Source organism: Nothobranchius furzeri, chromosome 17, assembly GCF_043380555.1.
Source record: "Nothobranchius furzeri strain GRZ-AD chromosome 17, NfurGRZ-RIMD1, whole genome shotgun sequence".
Taxonomy (NCBI): domain Eukaryota; kingdom Metazoa; phylum Chordata; class Actinopteri; order Cyprinodontiformes; family Nothobranchiidae; genus Nothobranchius; species Nothobranchius furzeri.
The window spans coordinates 28,815,432-28,828,768 of record NC_091757.1 but is presented as its reverse complement, the minus strand read 5'-3'; the positions used below and the strand labels follow the sequence as shown (position 1 = coordinate 28,828,768).

Sequence of the window (13,337 nt, the reverse complement as noted above, 5' to 3'; positions counted from 1 at the left end):
TTGACAGGAGTCACAAGGCCAAGTGGGTCATATAGGCTGGAGACTTGGCTCAGCAGTTCTCGTCTGGTGAGTGGATCAGGGGTTTGAGTTCTGACTTCTTCCCTTAACAGATTTTGGCCAAGGCGCATCTTTTCCCTTTTCTTTGAGAAGTTGACCTCAACCATGACATGGAGCTTGTCGTCTTCGATGATGTAGCCAAGGCCGAGGGCTTTGTTGTTTTTTTTTTTTGTCAGCTGGTTTGGCAGAATTATAGTCTTTGACTCTGCTATATCCATCTCACTGTTGGCTTCTTTCCTCCCACTTTGAGTGGAGTAGACCCAGGGCTTCATGTAAAATCCTCCAGCTCTCAGGATATACTCTAGGGCTGCCACAAACGACTATTTTATTAGTTGACTAGTCGCCAGTTTGGTGACGATTAGTCACTACTAATCGTGTCATTCATAAAAGTATAGCTTATTGCACCAGGATGCACAGGGATTCCCAAAGTGTGGTGTGCGCACCCCCGGGGGTGCACGAGCTGCCGCTAGGGGGTGCGCGAGATGAAAAGTGTAATGGCTGCGGAGCTCAGAGAAGTCTGTCAGATGTCACCATTCAACACGTAGCCAGAAACTCATTTGTGGGTGGGCCTAAGAAAAAGTAAGTGGGCACAATAAATGTAATTGAAAACAAGTATATTTTTGCGCGTGTGTCCTCCACATGTGCCCTAACTTCATAATAACAATGCGCCGAGCTTCAGCACTCTGGCCTGCACTGTCATGGTCCGTGGTGAGCTGCCAGCCTGTAACCCTGATCTCTTCTGAGTATTGTTTTCACAGGTGGGCGTGTCTGAGAGCTCCCAGCTGCAGCTGATCTCACCATCAAGGCCCAGGGGATTTAAGGAGCAGTGTGACACTTCACCACGCCGGATGATTACTCTTTTGGGTAGCTCTAGCCTCCGACCCAACATTCGTATTTTTGCTCTGATTAACCTGTCGTCTGAAAATCCCTTGATGCCCTCTCCTGCTCTTCTCCAGGTTCCTCACAATCTCTCACCAGCTCCAGAACAAGACCCGGATCTCAGCCTGCCTGACACACTGCTTCATCCCCTGGCCGCCCGCTCTCAGCCGCTCACCTACCAACGTCCATTCCTGCTCCTACACCTCTGGACAAAACAATCCCTTCACCTGTGGATCTCCTCAGCTCACCCGGACCTAACAACCTTCCTGTACAATTACCACTACACAGAAGCAGTAAGACCAGTCTTTCAGATAACGTTTCCATTTGTTTACGCCTCATATTCACTCTGTCTCCCTCCTTAGAATCTCCCCCTGGATTCCTGCTGCCAGTCCTGCGTCTCGTCTGTTCCCGTCTCTCACATTGCTCTTTATTTAGTAATAAAAACCTTTTTACTTACCTTCTTGCTCTCCATATGGTGATTCTGCATGTTGTGGGTCAAGAAACTTCCTCTCGTCATGACATGCGCACGCCGATATGTTCCATATTTGATCATTTTTAACGATGTTGGAGGAATATGAAGGTGGTGAGTCATTCTGGCAGATTGTAATTAACACCTGTCTCATGCAGTAAACCTCACACACAGAACATTGTGGATGTAACTAAATAAATCAAGAAATGATTCCCATTCAGGCTATTAACAGCGCGCTGAAGATCTGAAGTTCAGAGTGCGTCTGTCAGAGGTCAGACGCGTTCCAGCGGAACCACGGCTCACGGGTGCAAAAGTGAGCACATCTGGGCTGGGCAGAAGTAATTTTACAACACTGGTTTAAATAGCGCCAATAACGAGATGCGGTGACTCAAATGCTGCAAGTGGTGAAGCGCGTTCCACCCGCGTGCCGCATCACCAAGCGGAAAGTGAATGCGTCAAGCATAAACCAAGCTTCATGGAGCTGTGCCGCGCGCGCGCACACACACACACGCACACAGATTCAATAAGCGCGCATGCTGAGCAATCTCCGGCGCGCCGTCAGACTGAAGACAGAAATGAGCGCTGCCTCCTCTGTGATAAAAAACTTTTAAGAGGTTTTATAACAACATTTTTCATTCAAGGCCAAATTAAGATATTAGCTTCTATTTTGGGATGACGTATTAAAGTCGGGTCCGCTCCAGCCAGTGACTCCTCATGAACCTGACCACCATTCCTGTTACTGCAGCATTTGTTATTCCAGTCCGCATGGCAGCGGAACGCAGATTCAGCCACACCATAAAACAGCAATAAGTCAGTCTGAGGCAAAAGTGAACCTCATGGCTATATCTTTTCCATATTTTCCTCTATTGACATTTGATTACGCACAAGTAGGTGATCAGCTCAGGTTTACGCAGAGCATTAGGAAGGAGAGCGCTCTGGCCGCACAGGTTAAACGTTCCTACTTTAAGAAAACTGTTAAATTGCATTGTTGATGTGCTACCTGGGCAGTCTAAATATTTATTTAAAATAAATCAAAGGAAATTGTAATGGTATCGAATGTTTATTAATTACTATTTAAAAAATTAAAGTGATGGGGAAAAAGGTCGATCATATTTTTTTAACCCTGTCTGTTTAGCTTGACGTCTGATATATATATATATATATATATATATATATATATATATATATATATATATATATATATATATATATATACATATATATATATATATATATATATATATATATACACATGTATATATATATATATATATATATATATATATATATATATATATATATATATATATATATATACACATGTATATATATATATATATATATATATATATATATATATACACACATGTATATATATATTTATATATATATATATATATACATATATATATATGTATATATATATATATATATATATATATATATATATACATGTATATATATATATATATATATATATATATATATATATATATACATGTATATATATATATATAAATATATATATATATATATACGTGTATATATATACATGTATATATATACATGTATATATATACATGTATATATATATATATATATATATATATATACATGTATATATATATATATATATATGTATATATATATATATATATATATATATATATATATATATATATATATACATATATATATATATATATGTATATATGTATATATATATATATATATATATATATATATATATATATATATATATATATATATATATACATGTATATATATACATGTGTACAGGTTGTGCGAATGGGTGTAAGGAGAGGAGTAGTATGAATGTTCAGTCGTTGTACCACCGCTTGGTCCAGAATGTTCCTTTCACACCCAGAGTCCACGAGCGCCTTGGTAGGGAAAGAAACTGTACAAGTTAAGCTGCACCAGGAATTTTGAGCACTAGGAATCCCACCCACCAGTTATCGCGGTCCTACTGGTGGGCTGTGGTTTTTGGCCGAACAGGACAGTTATGGATTAAGTGGCCAAGCTGACCACAAAAAAGAGGCAAAGGCCCAGGGAACGGCATCTCATTTTCTCCTCTGCAGTTAACTGCGCTCATCCGATTTGCATGGGTTCGTCTGGCCCAGAGGGAAGGAGGTGCTGTTCAGGTGTTTGATGGGGACGTTGCTGTGAAGCAGTGGTTGAAGGTGGCCTGAACGTCGAAGCCTTGTGTCTTTCCTCAAGGCGTTTCTCTGTGTTTGAGGTTGGTAAGGGACTCGAGGTTCACGTGAGCTGATCTTTTATCTCATCGGTCAAAGCCTGAGAGAAAGCGGCTTTTAGAGAAGCCTCGTCCAAAGTTGATATGGAAGCCAAAGTGCGGAATTCTACGGCGAAATTGAGGACTGACTGTTTACCCTGCTGGAGATTCAAAATCTGCTTTGTGATTTCTGCGGGAGACTGTCTGGTCAACAAGTTGTTTGAACTCTGCTAGAAAAGCCAAGAGCAGACCTCGCAGGAAGCTAGCCTGACGGCTCTTAGCCTCGGCCCAATGCAGAGCCCTACCCCAGAGTAAACCGACCATGTACGAGATTTTAACCAAATCATTTATGAAGGTGTCTGGTGACCTTTCAAAGGCTAACTGGCAGAGTAGTAGGAAACAGCGGCATTTACCTGGCTCGCCGGAGAATGTATCAGGCTGTGGCGACTCGGCGACCCAGAAACTAACCCCATGCTGCTGAACCAGGAGTGGCGGTGGAGATGAAGCTACGGAAGTAGCGGGAGGAGGCGGCGTAGAAGTGAGTCTTTCATTCATTTGGCGTAAGGCGGTATCGAGCTTGAAAAGACGTTGATTAGTGGCGGATAATTTTTTCGAGTACTGACCGGATGGAACTTTCATGATGGGACAAGGTATTGGCTATGGCGACAGTAAGTGGTTCTTCAGAGGATGTATTCATTTGGCCGGTTGATTCTGTCATGTTGTGGGCAAGGTGCTCAACCCAGGACATGAATAACCACAGGTGAAAACCAGGTAAGTAAAAAGAGTAAAATCTTTTTTTAATGAAGCTAAGGAAAAACTAAGGGTGCTGCTCCAGAAAAGCAGGAACAGGAACGGACCGGAAATCTAAAACGAAAGAATAAACAATCGTGACTATGAGGCGGAACCAGAGAACCAAGAGAATAATAAGTTTGGTGTTTGATTTGTACTCACGGTCTTAAACCAGTTCTTAGCGGTGGTGGACTGGTGAAGTTCAGTGGAGGAGAGGCGGCAGGTCCGATTGTTGTAGAAGAGGTGGACAGGAGAAGGTTGTGTGAGTCCAGGGTGTAGGTTGGCAGGCAGGCAGGCAGAGCGATGGAGAGTAGAGGCCAGAGGATCCTGAGCGACGGGACGAGGAAAACAACTCCAGGCGTTGTTAGAGGATGCGAGGTGCAACACTAGAAACAAGAACATACAGGATCTCATAGAACAAGTTCGTTGGAAGATCAGGTAATGTACTGGGCTAGAAGCTACCCTGGTGAGAGTATCAACGGCGCTGGAGTTCTTCTTCCTCTTCTTCTTCTTCTTCTTCTTCTTCTTCTTCTTCTTCTTCTTCTTCTTCTTCGTCTTCGTCTTCGTCTTCGTCTTCTAAATTTCCGGCAGGGTATACGCTGGAATGTGCAATGCTGCTCTCCACAGTTACATTACTGCTACATCATATCCTCGAATAAATGCCAGTGTGACGAAGGAATTGAACAGTCGAGCTATACACACATTGGGAATTTGCACTAATCGAAAAAAGGACTTAAAGGAAAAAGATTCTAATCCCAAATCTGCCACCTCCATAAAAAGTTTCCGCCTCTCACCGGCACTGGAGTTTTATCACACCGCTCCTTAAATCCCCTGGCCCTCTGATTGGCGGAATCAGGATCAGCTGGAGCTCGTGCCATGCCCACCTGCAACACAAACAGCTGACTGCCAGGTAACCTCACCTGCTGATAGAGGCAGACCGTGGCAGAAAATGGAAAAGAGGTCGACCACGAAGCATGGTGCTGGGACCTGGAGGTAGACATCAAGACCATGAGAGTGTAATGGAACCAAGTGGGGGAAAAAAGGTCATGCCTGGAGATCCCTTGTTGGCATCCTATACCCCAGAAGGGGTGGCAGGTGACACACACACACACACACACACACACACACATACACGTGGTAAATGAAAACTTATTTTTGCTTTGACTGAGACAGGATCACACGTTTCGACTAATATGATCAAGTTATATGATGAGAGACAAGAAAGATATTTATGACATGCAGATTCAATAACACAAGTCCTCAAAACTGTGGCAGATCACAGATTTGTGACCTTGAAATGAATAATAATCCATGGTGGCCCCTGGAACCCTATGTGACCTCTGTCTTTTTCAAAAACTAATCAGTGAGGAAAGTCTATACTAACAGTTCCTCTGTTATTATGCTTCATTATGCTCCGCCCCTCTGTCCTATTGGCCCGGCTGTGTGCGGTCCTTGAACGTGCTGGCTGTGCAGGATGAAAGCCTGCTTGGTGCAGCTTCATGGAGACCACCTCAGGAGCTTCTGCCTGTGTTAGCCATGTTGGCGAGGCCCTTTGGAGGCTGATCTGTGTTGAGTCTCCATTCTATGCTGTGGTCCCATAAGCTGGGTCATTTCATCACACTTGCATTGTAAAAGCATTTAAATGTGTTTATTTTAAATGAACTGTGATCTATTCTAGTTCAAAGGTCAGTATTGTGCTCATGACAAACCTGGTAACCCTTAATTTTACTCAGTGAAGTTGCTCTCAGCTTCACAAAGGTTGGTGACCCCTGCTCCAGACACTACAGAGATGTCACAGCAGATTGTTTACAACCTGAAAAGTGAGTGATTTTTCACACATTTGTCTGCATGTTTTTTCATCTTCTGAAAACATTTAGTTTTGCCTTTTTAATGGCTGCATTTATGCAAGTTCTGACCATTATTTGAGGCCATATTTGCCCAGAATGCATTTACCCAGCATTCTCACCAGATCTAATTGATGATTTTGTTCATCAAACCATTTTAATAACAAAATGGAGGATTTTTAACTGCAGTGAAACATCCTTAAAGGCCACTTTTTGTTCACTCGAGCTGCTCTTTGCTACACAGTCCAACACACAGTCAGTGTTCAGTGACAGATTACGTGTGAGAGTGCAGTGTGACAGAATGCCTTAATTATGGATTAATTGTGTCATTAGCAGGTTTCTGCTGTTGGCACCACGTTGGGCCTGTCAAGGTTAATTACTGGAACATGTTTATTTGCCGTCAGCCGTTGCAGCAAGCTGTCACTTGCATGGAAACACAGGCAAACACACGCAGACCCTGTTCACTCAAACAATTCACAGGGAACCTTGCCTTTTTCAAGCCCTCAACGTTTTTTACTGCTGTGTTTTCTGCTTCATGCGTCACTCAGAGCAGTTCAGCAGAGGTGGAAGTAGAAGATGCTGAATAAATTAAATAATTTAGGAGGGTTTTTGTTTATGGTGAAGCAGCTCTGTAAAAATGATGATTAAAGAAGGCAAAAAAAGGGAAGAGTTCCTCTCTTCTGGTGGGTTTTAGCTGTAATCTGCTCACTAAGTCACTTTCTGGCATCTTTCTTCCTCTTTATCTCCAACAGACTCCACATCCATTAAAGCCCAGTCAGACTCTGGCTGAGCAGAAGATACGTACCAACCATTCATCAGTCTGTCAGACCTCACCACTTGTTTAGCTTTTATTCATCGTTTTGGGCAGCTAGGCTTTAGATGGGCCTTTGGAGAGCTAGGGCTGTGAGCTGACTTGACTCCAGCATGTAAACACACAGACACTGAAATATAGATTTAAGCAAATCAGAAGGGTTTAAATAGAAGTTCAAGAGAATGAGAACATTTTAAAACTACGGATTGCTGTAACAAGCTCACACATGCAGTGAACATTCAGACAGAATCAAGTTACCAGTGATCAGCTGATCAAAATGTGGTGTTAGAGCGCCATCTAGTGCTTAACTCTGTCTGCTTGACCTGCAGCTTCAACAGAATATCAACAAAAGCTGATTTGTGTGTGATAAATCCTCTCAGACCCGAGTCGGTCCGGTCGGAAGGCATCCATCCTAGTTCTGGTTCAGCTAGAGGCTTCTTCCTGTTCAAACAGGTGTTTCCTTCCTAATGTCGCCCTCGTACTCCGCTGCTTAGGACCTGCTGCTTTCTTTACACACACAATTTAACTATTAGGGATTTTAAAATCTAGTGAATTCATAAATGTACACTGGTCAAAAGTTTTAGAACGCCTCAAAATTTCCTGTTTTTTTTACATGGAATTGTGCAGTTTAATGTCACACTGCACCCTGAAATGAAAGCATAGTACAAATAAGCAATTGGAGTTATAAAGAAATCATGGAAAAAATTTATAGCCCAAAATGTATCCTAACTTTTGACCCATCAAAGCAGCCACCTTTGCCGATATAACAGCTGAACACACTCGTGGCATTCTTTCTACAATAGAAATCAAATATTCTTCAGAAAGTTCTTCCCATATCAGATGCAGAAGTTCCCATAAATGTGTGGCACTTAGGTTGCTTTCTTCTATCCAGTTCATCCCAAACCAGCTTGATGGGGTTTAAGGCTGGAGACTGTGCTGGCCACTCCATGTTGTTTACAAGCTCACCATCTTGTTGTTTTTTCCTGAGGTAGTTCTGGCATAGCTTGGACTTATGTTTTGGCTCATTATCTTGCTGTAGGATGAACCCCTGACCAACTAGTTGCATACCAGAGGGTACTGCATGGCGCTGGAGAATGCTGTAGCCCTTTTGGTTAAGGGTGCCTCTCACTCTGTACAAGTCACGGACCCTCGATCCAGCAAAACAGCTCCAGACCATCACACTTCCTCCTCCATGTTTGACAGTTGATGCCGCACACTGTGGAACCATCCTTTCACCTACTCGACGGCGTACAAAGATCCTGCGTGATGAACCGAAGATTTCAAATTTGGATCCATCAGTCCATAATACCTTCTTCCAGTCTTCAGTAATCCAATGGCAGTGTTTCAGTGCCCAGGCAAGCCTCTTTCTCTTATTCTGACATCTTAACATTGGCTTTCTTGTTGCAACTCCTGTCAAACCTGCAGCTCAACGTCTTCTCTTCACAGTTGAAACTGAGACTTGCTTACTACGGCCACTATCAAGCTGTGTGTAGCAGTCACACTTTATAGCGTGACGACTGCAAATTAATTATGACCAATAGGATGTGATGATTCCATATGAATATGAAATACCAATCTGATTGATCGTTGAAGTTTAATCAGAAGATTATAGTTACTTTTACTTGTTCAGACACCACAAACACACTTCGTATTAATTCAGACAGAGTCAGGTATATAGATAAAAAGAAATTTTATTCTTTTCTAAACTAATGATTATACATGACAAGATATGAATAATGAGATGTGATGGAGTGGATATGCGGTGATGAGTGTGAGGTGTAGGTGGTGTGATGTAAGCTAGATGTTTATCAGAATCTTTGTATCTGAAAGAAATTGTGAAATCTGAGTGTAAAAGAATTTGTTGTCTGCTATAAATTAGAATCAGAAGTTTTTATTGCCATAAGTGTGCCAAGTCACAACATTAGGAAATTGCTGCGGTATTTTGGTGCAGAAGGTAAGATAGAAAAAAAATTTAATTAAGAGATAAGCTCTTATAAATAAGAACTAATAAAACACTCATGATAAAATTATTAATGTAAAAAGTGGCAATAATTAGAGAAGCAGCTATTTACTCCGTGTAGGTACTAATCTGAGTATTTGTTGAATGGTTCAAGCACAGCATCGGGTCACGTGACTGGGACCAATCAACTTGAGTGGGCTGCCCTAGGAAGTTCATTCAAAAGTCCAACCGCAGAGGGGAAGAAACTGTTTTTGTGGCGAGAGGTTCTGGTCCGAATGGATCTGAGCCTTCTGCCAGATGGGAGCGAGTTGAAGAGACTGTGTCCAGGGTGAGACGAGTCAGCTATTATCCGACCTGCACGCCTCAATGTCCTAGACGTGTACAGATCTTGAATGGAGGGGAGTTTGCAGCCAATGACCTTCTCTGCAGAGCGCACGACACGCTGCAGCCTCTTCTTGTCCCTGGTGGTAGCTCCAGCGTACCACACGGTGATGGAGGAGGTGAGGATGGACTCGATAGCAGTGTAGAATTGCCTCATTGACTGTGGTGATAGGTTGAATTTCTTCAACTGCCTCAGGAAGTACATCCTCTGCTGGGCCTTTTTTCTGATGGTGATGATGTTTTAATAAAACAGCATCAGACGCAATCTGTTGTGTCTACAAACCCTGTCGGAGACCCCCAGCAGATCCGGACTATCAGAAATCAGGTGAACCTCACAGCACCGGGATTTCGTAGATTAAACTCCAACGCGACCCGTCCAGTCTTGGAATGTCTCCAGGTCACAACAGTAGCTGGAATACTTGTGTGGCAGTGTGAGCGTCCTGTCACAGTGTTCCGATTGATCATGCGACCTGGTTACTTGGCCAAAGGGATGTCCCTTTGGCTGACTGGTTAGCGAGCATGACTCTCACCTGGGAGACGGAATCGAATCCCGCCCGGGCCCTCGTTTCTCCATCTTGCCACACTTGTCTGCGTCCAAAGTGGATGTGGCTCTCAGGGAGCCGTCTGGCTGTGTAAGCTTGCTGTGTGCAAACAGGCTTTTGACTGTATATCAAAAGAGATGTCTCAAGGATGATTGTCCCAAATTGGCCGGTTCGGAACTCCGCTAGAAATTGAAATACTCAGGAAGTAATTCTTGTTTTATCAAACTACTTTGTTATGATTTCTGGCCAAGTTTGGCCAATCAGAATCTGACATGTTTCTGAGTATTTACCAACATCCCTCAGAAAGCCACGCCTTCCTTTAGATACAAAGATGTTTTTCACACCGTGAATGAGAATGTCTTAAAACACTTATGTGAGGTGAATCTTAACCTTAATTTGTAACTTATGAAGATGTGTATGACTGTAGATAATGATTAACTTGTTAAAGCAAACACATACTGATCATAAGATCTGAAATGGATCATTAGATAGATAGATAGATAGATAATCTTTATTGACAGACTCTTAGGTCCAGATAAAATACATATAAAACAACAGATCAATGAAACAAAATAGATAAATAGAATAAAAAGATAACAGCATAAAATTGAATAAAAATCTAAATGTAATTAAAAGCTTTACTATAAACTGTTCCACACAAGGTTAACCACACAAACACTTCAACCAGTATTTCCTTATACTGGAGAAATAGCGACAACTGCTCACAGTAGGATCAGTGATTGCTAAAATTATACTGTTGGCAGAGCTATCCAGTCGGCCTATAAAAGTGAATATGAGTTTTCTTAAAAGAGCTTTAAAAGTACAAACACCTGCTGTTACAAACATCTGACTGGCACTGCCCCCTCTGGGTATTTTAAGTATGATCCTTAAGGCATCGTTGTATGCAACTTGCAGCTTGTTCATGCTGCTTTGATTGTAGGATGACCACAGTTGGGCTGTGTAGAGCGGAGTACAATATGCTTTAAATAAAGCCACCTTAACTGGAGGTGAACAAAAACCAAACTTACGAGCTATAGTGTTAGCTTGTGCATACAGCTTACAGCACTGTCTGTGGATGTCAGCATCATCACGCATTTGATCAGTTATAAAGTGGCCAAGGTATTTCACCTTCTCACACACATTAAGATCACTATTAGACAGTTTGAACACAGGAAAGTTTAGCTTTTTATCCTGCTTGGTTCTACATATCAAGATAGCACTTTTAACAGCATTATACTGAATATCGTACTGCACACCATATTCAGAACAGATATTTAGGAGCTGCTGTAAACCAGCACTACTTGGACTAAAGACCACCAGATCATCAGCATACATCAGATGGTTGATCAAAGTTGTACCCATCAAACATCCTGTGTTACAGGCTCTGAGCTGCACAGACAGATCGTCAACATACAGATTAAATAAGATAGACAGAATTCCACCCTGCCTAACACCATTACTAACGCCAAATGGTGCAGAGATGCTGGCACCCCATTTAACCTGTATCTTCTGATGAGCATACCAGTAAGACAGGATTCGCACAATAAACCCAGGGACCCCCCGTAGCTTTAACTTAATAAAAAGTTTTCTGTGGTTTACACGATCAAAAGCCTTAGAAGCATCAATAAAACACATAAGGACAGAAGAATTTCTATTTCTGTACCAATTGACCATTTCTTTAAGTGCGTATATACACATGTCAGTACCATGTTTTGGCTTAAAGCCAAACTGATTATCCAAGGAACTGAGGTACACAGTGACTCTATCATTGTAAGAGCAATATTCATTTTGACTTCATTGATTTAAGCACAGATCATTCAAGCATTTCATTTAAACACCTTGTTCATTCAACCATATGATTAATTAACTTTTAAGTTGTAAAGCCTTGTAGGATTCGTGGATTCACTTTTATTCACAGTGAGGAATCCAGCAGTCTGACTTTTACGCAGAGAGAAAACGGCTTTTGCGGGAGACCCTGAGAGTTTATTTATGTCTGCGTTGAAGAATAAGGCAAAAGGTTGATTTGTGCGTCTGGATCCTCTTGCTGGTGCAACCTTGACTTTGCAGCTCTCGCGTGTATGAAAGGTTATGCTGTGTCAATTCGATGGTGAAAATTGACCCTTATGATTCGTAACATATGTTTGATGCTGTTGTCCTGTGAGCCACCTTTCACGCAAGCTGTTAACTCTCAGAAACTTGACCTCTGATGCAGTTGTGGCTTTGGGTCTGCCGGACCTCTTCCTGTCAGTTTGCCCCAGTTTCTGAGAGCCTTTTGATGGTGAAGGAAACTGCTCACGGACACCTGGACTTTCTTTGCAATTTCTCTGTAGGAAAGACCTACATTTTCAAGTGTCATGATGGACTGTCTCTCTTCCATTGTTAATTGGCTTTTTCTCGCCATTTTTGTAGCAACACACTATTATCTGCAGTACAGTACTGTTCAACTGATGCTCACGAGGGTGTGGTGCCGCATTATGTTCCAACACTGCTTTATGCAAACAGAGGGGTTGCAGGTGATCCAGAAAAGTTGGAACACCTGTGGGAATTAGTAGCACCAGCTTTCAAGGCTTGATCAACCTCCATTACTGCAGACCAGCTGTGTTCCCTGAAAAAGTTTTTTTTTTTTTGTATAATTCAGAAATATTCATTATTTTTCCATTTTGAGCAACCTTACCTATTTTCAACCTTTGGCAGTTCACCACCTAACTTTGTTCCATTTCAAGCTATTCATTGGACTTGAATGACTTAAACTGCAATTAATTACTGGAACAATTGGGGTGTTCGAAAACTTTTGACCAGTAGTGTAATTTAACACAAACAACTGGACTCAAAACATTGACTTTTGTATTTGGTATTGTTCTAGAAAAGCAAATAATAAAATTGAATAAATGAAGTTTTGATTAATGAAAATTTAAAAACCTGCTTCAATTTTTTTAGTTTGAACTCAATTTGAGATTTATCACCATAAAACCTATTTTCAGACAAAGAAACATGAGCTCTTAATGTTATATAAAGATGCTGAAAAACTCAGGTTGTTTTTCTCCACAAAACAGGAAGTTGATGTGGACAAGCTGCAGCTTTAAGGGAAGTAAGCATTTTAAGTTAGAAAACATCCACTGACTTCCAAGTCAAAAGGATTTCAAAAATTACAGCATAATCTTAATTCAACTAAAATTTTAAGTGTTTATTACATAAAAACCTTAGCATTAAATAAAGGTAGTTAATTTATTAATTATTGTTTGATTATAATCAGTCACTGAGTTCTTCATGCAGGCTGAACATGAAAATAGTCTCCTACACCTATCTCCTACTTCAGCTTGATAGAAAATAGATGATGAAACTCTAGGATTAGAA

General features: G+C 41.4%; 1 protein-coding gene across 1 annotated transcript; it reads left to right on the top strand.

The window, feature by feature from the left end:
- The first annotated feature begins 720 nt into the window (after positions 1 to 720).
- LOC139063725 (uncharacterized) lies at positions 721 to 3,615 on the top strand. Its single transcript, XM_070546423.1, has 4 exons — positions 721 to 765; positions 816 to 1,229; positions 1,299 to 1,370; positions 3,505 to 3,615. The coding sequence occupies exons 1-4, from the start codon at positions 721 to 723 to the stop codon at positions 3,613 to 3,615; spliced, it is 642 nt and encodes a 213-aa protein (XP_070402524.1).
- The last annotated feature ends 9,722 nt before the right edge of the window (positions 3,616 to 13,337 follow it).

Excerpts from the sequence above, each read along its gene's own strand:
- LOC139063725 (XM_070546423.1), top strand. The coding sequence starts at position 721 with ATGCGCCGAGCTTCAGCACTCTGGCCTGCACTGTCATGGTCCGTG. Across the intron at positions 1,230-1,298 it reads ATTACCACTACACAGAAGCA|AATCTCCCCCTGGATTCCTG; the intron begins GTAAGACCAGTC and ends CTCCCTCCTTAG. Across the intron at positions 1,371-3,504 it reads CTCACATTGCTCTTTATTTA|TTAACTGCGCTCATCCGATT; the intron begins GTAATAAAAACC and ends TCTCCTCTGCAG.